Below are 9,836 nucleotides of genomic sequence, written 5' to 3' on the forward strand. Positions count from 1 at the left end.
GTACATATAATTTAACCAGAGGCTGGCTGAATCCAGAGAAAGCTGATTTAAAAAAAAAACGGATTCAGTACTTGAGTGGAAGAATCACTTTAACGCAAAGTCAAGTGGATCATGCAAATCTGATTCACAGTTAGGGAAACGTAGTTAAGCAGTGGCTCAGTACGTATATAAGTGCAGGCACACAGAGAGATTATGCATACGTATATGTACATATACACAGACATGTACCCAAGGACAAACACATACACAAATTAACCTACATATGTATGCACATATGTATACATATACATGCATACATGCACACAGAAACTTACATTCACACTAAGATACATACACAAACATAGAAAATCACGTCACATGTAGTCCATGGATTCAATTGCAGGAACCCTTCAGAGCCTGGTTCTATCCTGGATAAGTTGGACTAGTCTGAGAACACCTTCAGAGCCTGGTTCTATCCTGGATAAGTTGGACTAGTCTGACTAGTGAGGAGTGAATGTCTCTGATCTTTCCTTGATCTGTTTTTTCTCCGCAGCTCAAAGGCCAAAGAGATGCAGTGGGTCTTGTAGGTTTGGAGACGCACGAGAGTGCAGATGCTGTAATCTGGCGTAACAAGCAAGCTGCTGGTAAATTCAGTGGGTCAGGCAGCATCTGTGGTGGTAGGGGGATTGTCAATCTCTCAGGTAGAGACCCTGCATCAGAACTCTTGTCAGGTCACCTGAACCCAAAGAGCTGGAAACTCCAGACTCAACTTATAAAAGTCACCGAGGGTACAATTGATGTACAGGTATGTAGGTTAATTGACTGGGTATATGTAAAAATTGTCCCTAGTGTGTGTAGGATAGTGTTAGTGTGCGGGGATCACTGGGCGGTGCGGACTTGGTGGGCCGAAAAGGCCTGTTTCCGCGCTGTATCTGAAATATGAAATATAATATGAAAAATACAAGATGGACATCAATAAGCTCAACTTTGAATTGAATAACTGCGGACAACCAACTTATCCACCTGTGTCAGAATCAGCCTTTTTGAAAGGCTATCAACATGCAACATGATTTGAGATTTTACCCCCACACATGCTGCCTGGCCTGTCAAGCATTTGCAGGCTTCTCTTTCATTTCAGATTTCCAGTAACTGCACAGTCCAGTTTGTCAATAGACCAGTGTGGTTTTCTCTCTCCTCTGACCTCGTTGGTCTGCTCCAGAGGGTTCAGCCTTCACCTCCCCCTCCCCACCAGCACGCCTCCACCTGTGCCATTCTCTCTCTTCACTCAAAACATGAATTCTCCATTAATAAAAGATGCATCACTGAAGATCTCCAGCAAGTTCAGGGTACCACCGCGAAACTCACCCATCCTTTTTCTCCAGAGATTGCTGCCTGACCCGTTGAGTTACTCCAGCACTTTGTGTCTATCTTTGGTATAAACCAGCATCTGCATTTCTTGGTTTCTACATGTTCAGTTTTTAGTTTGCACACCAACAAAATGTCGTTCAATATTCTCATTGCAACTGACCAGATGAACCAATATAATGGATATTCTTGTGAAGATAATGGTCCATTGGCAATTTATACCATTGATGATGTGCAGACTAATTAGCAAGTTTAGGGGCAAAATAGATCAGAATCTGGTGGAGGATTCACATCAGTTAATTTAACTAGCTCATTCAACATTCTGCTATCAGTCTCAAAGTTATTTTGAAGAACTTTCTCGATTCAGACATTTGTCCATTAAATTAATAAGCTCTTAATTCCACAAACTGAAGTAACAGTTAGCTTAATGAAGAATTCATTGTTATAACCACATCACAAACACCGCTTTTATTCTTTATCGATGAGTAACTAATGCACCCAAAGGAAATTTTAACTTCACATTGTCAGACATGGAATAGTCCATGACTCACCTCCGGCAAAGCTAATTAAACATTCAGAACATTTTATGAACAAAAATGGATTTTAATTATTTCAATATTAACTGTAAATAGAGCGCTCCCTGCCATTGTTGACAATGCCAGGTCACGTGTTGATTGCTTTAGAGTTAATCTTCATCTCCGTTCCTTTTGGTACAACCTTCTTGGAACTGAGCTGGTTCCTGGTGATGATCAGAGAATGAAAGGAAGTGTTAAACGTGAGGAGATTGTTCTGCAGACTCTTACGCGGGTGAAGGCCGGCAGAGTGTGGCTTAATGAGTGCAGGCACTAACTGTGGAGCCAATGTCCTGCGCTTGGATAGGCCTGTGTCTGGAGCATGCCTCTGCAGACTCTGTTCATCTGAGGAGGCTCCGGCTTGGTGATCGCGGGACTGGACGTCGGTGGTACTTCTATTCCTGGCAGAACGCAAATGTTGCACCAGTGAGATCTCTGGCAATTGCCCTTGATGGATCAGTGAAGTAAAACTGGGTAGAAGCCTTGTCTGAATTGACATCGGATCTGCTGTTGACGTCAACTCGATACTAGTTACAACTTTTAGCTGGGGTCTGTTCTTGGAATGCTGAGGACGTTTCAGAATCGTTGCTCTTTCTGATATCCTGTATTCCAGCCTGTCTTTAAATGTTTTCAGAAATGGCTCCTTGGGGGAACCATTATACAGCAGGACAAATTCTTTCTGTGTTTCAAGTGGCATGATACACATTCCACTGGTCGATTTTCTGAATATTTCAAGCACCAAATCTAAGAGAAAAAAAATGAGAATATTAGTTTTGATTGCAGCCTTTCCATATTCCATTTGGAGCATTTGAATGCAAAGGCAGGGAGGTTAAACTCTACTTTAAAATTCGATGCTCAAAAGTTGACGTTCTAAATTGGGGCAAAGCAAATTTTGATGCTGAAGTTGGACACAAAATGCTGGAGTAACTCAGCAGGTAAGGCAGTATCTCTGGAGAAAAGGAATAGGTGACTTTTCAGATCAGAACCCTTTTTCAGACTCAAGATGAAGGGTTCCGACATGATGCTGCCTGACTGGCTGAGTTACTCCAGCATTTTGTGTCTATCTTTGGTATAAACCAGCATCTGCACTTACTTCCTACCAATTTTGATAGCGATAGCTAGGAACTTATTTATTGTGGATGGCAGCTTGCAGGTAAAGGGATCAATAGTTTCTGTTTCTGTTTCTGTTTTCTGCTGCACAACCGCCAACAGCTGGGCTATCTCGTGCAGGTTTCGCTCGCGTGGGTACTGGTTGCAAAAGGGTTATTTAGATTTTTATGTGGGCAAGTTTGGTGAGATGATCCATGTCCAAGTTGTCGAGCTGTGACTTGAAGAGTGACAAAGTTGGTGCACAGCTTGTGGTGACGGGAAGGATGCTCCACTCTGGGATAGTCCATGGATGTAGTGACTGTAGGTAGCTATTTTTGTTTGCTCTAATTCTAGTATAAATGAATTGACCTGAGGACTGTCTTGTAAATTTCCGGGTATTGGGTATCTGGGCAAATGGGAGGGGTTTAAACATGAGATAGGGAGAGTTCAGGGCCAGCATGTTCCTGGTAGAGAGAATGGCAAGTTTGTCAGGATTAGGGAACTTTGGATATCAATAGATATTGAGGCTCTGGTCAAGAAAATGAAGAAGGTATATGTCAGGCATGGATGGCTGGGATCAAGTGATTCCCTTGAGAAGTATAGGGATATAGGACACACTTAAGAGAATTAATCTTGCGCCTCCATCTATTTGAGCTGTAAGGGAAGGCCTGGGAACGATGGACCAGTGAATCAGCGCTGGATCCATTGTTGTTTGCTCATTACATTAACGATTTGGATGTGAGTGTTAATGGCATAGTTAGTAAACTTGCGAGTGACACTAACATTGGTGGTAAAGTACACAGTGATCTGCAATTATAATGGGATTATGATCAACTGGGCCAATGGGTTGAGAATGGTCAATGGATCTAATTCAGATAAATCCACAGTGTTGCGGTTTGCTGGGCAAATGAGGCATGACTTACACGTAAGTAGTAGGGCGCTGGGGAGTGTTGTGGAACAGGCAGACTGAGGGGTGTAGGCACATGGTTCCCTAAAGGTGGCGAGAGGTAGACAGGGTAATGAAGAAAATGTTTGGCACGTATACCTTCATTGGCCAGGGGTACTGTAGTTTGGACGTAACGTTGCAGTTGCACAAGATGTTGGTAAGGTCACATTTGGCGAATTGTGTACAGTTCTTGTCACTCTGCTATAGGAAGGATGTCATTATACTGGAAAGGGTGCAAGAAAGATTTACAACAATGTTACCAGATCTGGAAGGTTTGTGGTACATAGGAAGCCTGGATAAACTGGGTCTTTTTTCCCTGGAAGATAGGAAGTTGACCGCAAGACCACAAGATATCGGAGCAGAATGAGGTCATTCGGCCTATCGAGTCTGCTCCGCCACTTGATCATGGCTGATCTATTTTTCTTTCTCAACCCCATTTTCCTGCCTTCTCCCCGTAATCTTTGACACCCTTATTAATCAAAAACTTATCAATCTCCACTTTAGAAATACCCAATGACTTTGGCCTTCACAGCCGTCCATGGCAATTAATTCTACAGAATCACTATCCTCTGGCAAAATAAATTCCTCCTCATCGCCATTCTAAAGATACGTCCTTTTATTCTGAGATGTGAACTCTGGTCCTAGGTTCTGCCATTACTGGAAAGATTGAGGGATGACTTCAGAGAGGTTTATAAAATCATGAGGGGCAGAGGTAAGGTGTACAGCCAGACCAGAGTCTCTTCCCCAGGCGAAGGGAGGCAAAAACTCAAGGGTGTAGATTTAGGGTGAGAGGTGAGAGATTTAATAGGAAACTGAGGGATACGTTTTTCATGCAGATGGCAATGGGTACATGGCATGAGCTGCCCGAGGATGTGGTAGAAACAGATATCGTTATGACATTTAAAAGTCACTTGGACAGGTACATGAGTGGGAAAGGTTTGGAGGGGTATGGGTCATGAGCAAGAAAGTAGGACTATCTTGATTAGCCAACTTGGTCAACATGAGTAAGGCTGAAGGACCTCTTTCCATGCTGTGTAGTTCTCCGACTCTATAACTTTGTTCGGACCTCAGGTGTGTGCAGTTCTGGACACCACACTATAGGAAAGATGTGATGGTAGTGAAGAGGGTGTGGAGGAGATTCACCTGCCTGGTTATGAGGAGAGACTGGAGAAACTGGTCTCTCTGAGGGTAAGAGGAGACTGCAGAAACCTCTCTTCTTATCAGAGGTGGGCAAGAGAACATATATTTAGGATAAGGGGGAAGAAGTTTAGAGGGGATCTGGAGAGGACCTTCTTTGCTCAGAGAGTGGCGAGGACCTGGAAAACACTGCTGTAAAGAGCGGTGGAAACAGAATCGCTGACGTTTAATGAGCTTCTGGATAGGCACTTGAATCATTTAGGCCCAGAGGATACAGTGTTGGGAGATGGGATTAGGTGTCAACCAGCTGTCGATGGGCCGAATGGCCTCTTTCATGCTCTCTGTCTCTATGACCCCACAAACCACTGCTTGAAATATTATCGATTGGTAGAAACGTCTTCCTAAATCTACAATAATATAAAAAAATAAGAATGGCAAACTTACCAAGAGCTTCATTCATCACTTTGGGGATGACAGTTTTGAGGATCTCACAGTTCCTCAGCAAAGATGGGTTTGAGTTCAGCTCCAGCAACCAGACCTGCAGAAGGGTTCAAAAGCACGGCACGTTATTCCTCTCGAGACATTCACGTTGGAAGAGGACAGCGGGCGGTTGCTGCCAAGAGCTGGCAAACGGATGGGTCTGAGGGCCATCAAATCACTGGGAGCCGATGGATGGGATGAATCCCAGTGCTCCGTGAGGTGACCCCAGAGATAGCAGATGACCTACTTAATGCCTTTCCAAAGACTGGAAAACTGGAGAGTGTAACAGTGCCGCAATAGGGGCCAGCACGGTGGCACTGCGGTATAGTTGCTGCCTTTACATACAGCACCAGAGACCCGGGTTCCATACTGACTATGGGTTTTTGTCTGTACAGTGTTTGTACATTCTCCCCATGATTGCATTGGTTTTCCCCGGGTCCTCCCACACTCCAAAGACGTACAGGTTTGTAGGTTGGCCTCTGTAAAGATTGTCAATTGTCCCTAGTGTGTAGGATAGTGGTAGTGCGAGTGATGGTGCTAGTGTGTGGGGTAATCGCTGGTCAGAGTGGATTAGTGGGCCGAAGGGACTGTTTAATAAAACAAAGGCACGCTATCGTGAATATTGTTATAATACCTGCCTCAACTACCTCCTCTGGCATCTTATTCCACATATCTACACCCCTCTGTGTAAAAAAGTTGCTCCTTTTCCCTCTCACCTTAAACATATGTCCTCTGGTCTTGATTCTCCTTTCTTGAGCAAATGATGTTGTACATTCGTCCTATCTATTCCTCTCATGATCTTATACACCTCTATACGATCACCCCTCATCTTCCTGCGCTCCAAGGAATAAAATTCTAGACTTTCCCTGTGGCTCAGGCCCTCAAGTCTACCCCGAACACATGAAGTAAACCTTCTCTGTACTTTTTTCAGCTTAACAACATTCTTCCTACAGTAGCGTGACCAAAACTGGACGCGATACTGCAAATGCAGCCTGACCAACGTCTAGTGCAACTGTAACACAACATCCAAACCTCTATACTTTATACCCTGACAGATGAAGGCTAATGCACTGAAAGCCTTGTTGACCACTCTGACTACTGGTGAATTTGGTGCATTGTATGCAGTTTTGCCACACAATAGGAAAGGTGGGGAGGTTTTGGAGAGTGTGCGGACGAGGTTGCTCCAGGATGTTGCCTGGATTCAGGAGTATCAGCTCCAAGGAGGGGACGGGGGATAAACCTGGTCGTTTCCCCCGTAGCGTTGAAGATAAGACCTGATAGAAGTGAACAAATTTGTGAGAGGCACAGAGAGAGTAGACGGAAAGGACAAATATTAGGTTACGGTGAGAGGGGAAGGTTTAAAAGGTGATTTGCGATTGCAATCGTTTTTACATATGGAGTGGTAAGTAGGAGTCTGGAGCACACTTACAGGGGAGGTGATGCACAGCGGGGTTTAAGAGGTGTTTAGACGTAGGGAATAGATCATACGAACAAGCAGGGAATAGAGAAATACAGAACAAGTGTGGGCATAAGGGATGAGTTTGATTGGCTTCATGGTCGATGAAGACACGATGGGCCGTAGGTCCCGTGCCTGTGCACTGTTGTGTATCTATTTTTGTTCATGTTTCAACCCAACCATTGGCCATCGGATTACAAACGGACTCACCTCTGACCTTAACCTATCACATTCTACTCCAACATTAAAATTTCCCAGCTGTGATTTCCCGTGAACCTGTTATACCTGCAAATGATCATCCTCGTGCTTTGTGATTATAGACAATAGACAATAGACAATAGGTGCAGGAGTAGGCCATTCAGCCCTTCGAGCCAGCACCGCCATTCAATGCGATCATGGCTGATCACTCTCAATCAGTACCCCGTTCCTGCCTTCTCCCCATACCCCCTCACTCCGCTATCCTTAAGAGCTCTATCCAGCTCTCTCTTGAAAGCATCCAACGAACTGGCCTCCACTGCCTTCTGAGGCAGAGAATTCCACACCTTCACCACTCTCTGACTGAAAAAGTTCTTCCTCATCTCCGTTCTAAATGGCCTACCCCTTATTCTTAAACTGTGGCCCCTTGTTCTGGACTCCCCCAACATTGGGAACATGTTTCCTGCCTCTAATGTTTCCAATCCCCTAATTATCTTATATGTTTCAATAAGATCCCCCCTCATCCTTCTAAATTCCAGTGTATACAAGCCCAATCGCTCCAGCCTTTCAACATACGACAGTCCCGCCATTCCGGGAATTAACCTAGTGAACCTACGCTGCACGCCACTCGGTGAAGGGAATTTAACCTCAGCCTATCCACCTCAAAGCTAACACAGGGAACTGGCAGGAATGGGGACCATGCTCGTCTTGACCAGAACATGCAATCGTGAACTCTTTCCAATGTCGGGGTTTGTGTCCCTCAGAACAGGATCAGATGTTCAAGGTCCAGCAGATGGCAGTAAAAAACATCGCTTTGTGCAATGTACATCTGCAAACCTCAACGTTTTAAGTTGGTCTTCCCACAGCCCGAGTAGCATCCCCCCCCCTCCCCACCCCCTCCTCCTCTGCAACATCAGAACGCATCACATCATCAACGAGGGAGGAGTGTTGTCACTCGTGTCGTTCCTACACGAAGCATCACCTCACGGGGGAAGCAGCGACTTCGTTAAAAGTCAGGCGGGAAGAGTTGCGCCCCTCCGGGATTGGTGTGTTCCTGTTTCGACATCAGCCAACCAAACTGGTTCAACGAAACCACAGACTCAGATCCAGCCAACAATTTCAACAAACACAAGCCACTGCAGAATCTTGCGTAGAACACAAAGTGCTGGAGTAACTCAGCGGGTCAGGCAGTATCTCTGGAGGACATGGATAGGCGACAGTTCGTGTCGGGACCAAGGGGTTCCTAACGTTTTTGGTCGGGACCCCCTCTGAGTTACTCCAGCACCGTGTTTTACAATGATCTGCATTGTCAGGTGGCACCTCTTCACAATGAATCTTCCAAAAGCACTTTATGGGAGCATTTTGTGCTAAAAAATGTTAATGGAAATTTTTGAGAATCTCAGAGTGATTACAGGGTGGGACAGAGGCAATTGATCTGTTGAATCCATTTTAACTCTATGTTAGAGTAATCCAGACAGTCCCTCCCATATAACCCTGGAAAATCCAACTCCCTTGTAAATGCTGCAACTAATGCTGCAACTGAATTAAACAAAATAGAAACAGATTCTTGGAAGTGACAAAGATTTAAAATTGTGAATTGTTACATTTTGCTAGGAAAAATGAGCAGGGCTCAAGCTACAACTGAAGCTCCCTCCACTGCTGCCCCAGTCGGGCAGTCCAGACCTTAATAACTCATTGCGCAAAAGAGATATTAACTTCTCACTTTCGGGTCTTTTGCCAATCATCATCTTGCTATGTAACCTGGTTGTTGATTCTCCACTAATGGAAACGGCACCTCGCTATCTACGCTGTCTGGATTCTTCATATTTTAAACAAAAACCTTTATCAGACTCCCCTCTGTCCCCCCGAGAACAACTCCAGCAACGCCAGCCGATCCCCACAGAACTAAAATCTTTCATCCCCGGAATCGACTTGGCAGATCATTCCAGCACACTTCCTGAAGCCTCGCATCTTCCCTTCATGTGGTGCCCAGAACCATGCATGATGGCAGGAAGAATAGGGTTAGGAGGGAGAGATAGAACTGCCATGATTAAATGGCGGAGTAGACTTGATGGGCCGAATGGCCTAATTCCTCTCCTATTCCTTATGACCTTATGACAACCGTCCATACAAGTCTGAACCAGTGTTTTATGAAAGCTCGTCGTTATTTCCTTGTTCTTGTACCCTGAGCCAGAATTTGACGCATTATTTTAAACCACTTCCTAAACCTGCCCACGAGCTAGGTATCACATTCCTCTGAGTCCATGAGTCCTTGCATCCCTGTTAGAATCATTCTCTCCAGCTCGAGCACTTCCCAATTTTCCCTACCAAAATGTAACAATTCACAGCTTTTTCTGCCACTTCCAATAATCTGTTTTTATCACTTTTATCCTCATGGTTCACCCATTAGGCCTCCAAATTTTGTGTCATCTTAAGGCAATCCAAATACCAGCACAGCCTGCCGTGTAGAACCTTATCAAAAGCCTTGCTGAGATCCATACAGACTATGTCTGTGGCCCTGCCCTCATCAACCTTCTTGGTTACTTCTTAAATAAACATGATCACCCACAAACAAAACCATGCTGACTATCGCTTATCAACTCATCTTTCCAAATGC

General features: G+C 44.7%; 1 protein-coding gene across 1 annotated transcript in view; it reads right to left on the reverse strand.

The window, feature by feature from the left end:
* Window positions 1-2,007: 2,007 nt before the first annotated feature.
* Window positions 2,008-9,836, reverse strand: part of LOC144607911 (protein polyglycylase TTLL10-like) — a 69,547-nt gene continuing 61,718 nt past the window's right edge. The window contains exons 11-12 of the mRNA XM_078425039.1: window positions 5,533-5,626; window positions 2,008-2,660 (exon numbers count right to left, since the gene is read on the reverse strand). Coding sequence (XP_078281165.1) covers window positions 2,008-2,660; window positions 5,533-5,626 — 747 coding nt within the window. The remainder of the gene's footprint in view (window positions 2,661-5,532; window positions 5,627-9,836) is intronic.

The sequence above is a fragment of the Rhinoraja longicauda genome, chromosome 30, assembly GCF_053455715.1.
Source record: "Rhinoraja longicauda isolate Sanriku21f chromosome 30, sRhiLon1.1, whole genome shotgun sequence".
Taxonomy (NCBI): domain Eukaryota; kingdom Metazoa; phylum Chordata; class Chondrichthyes; order Rajiformes; family Arhynchobatidae; genus Rhinoraja; species Rhinoraja longicauda.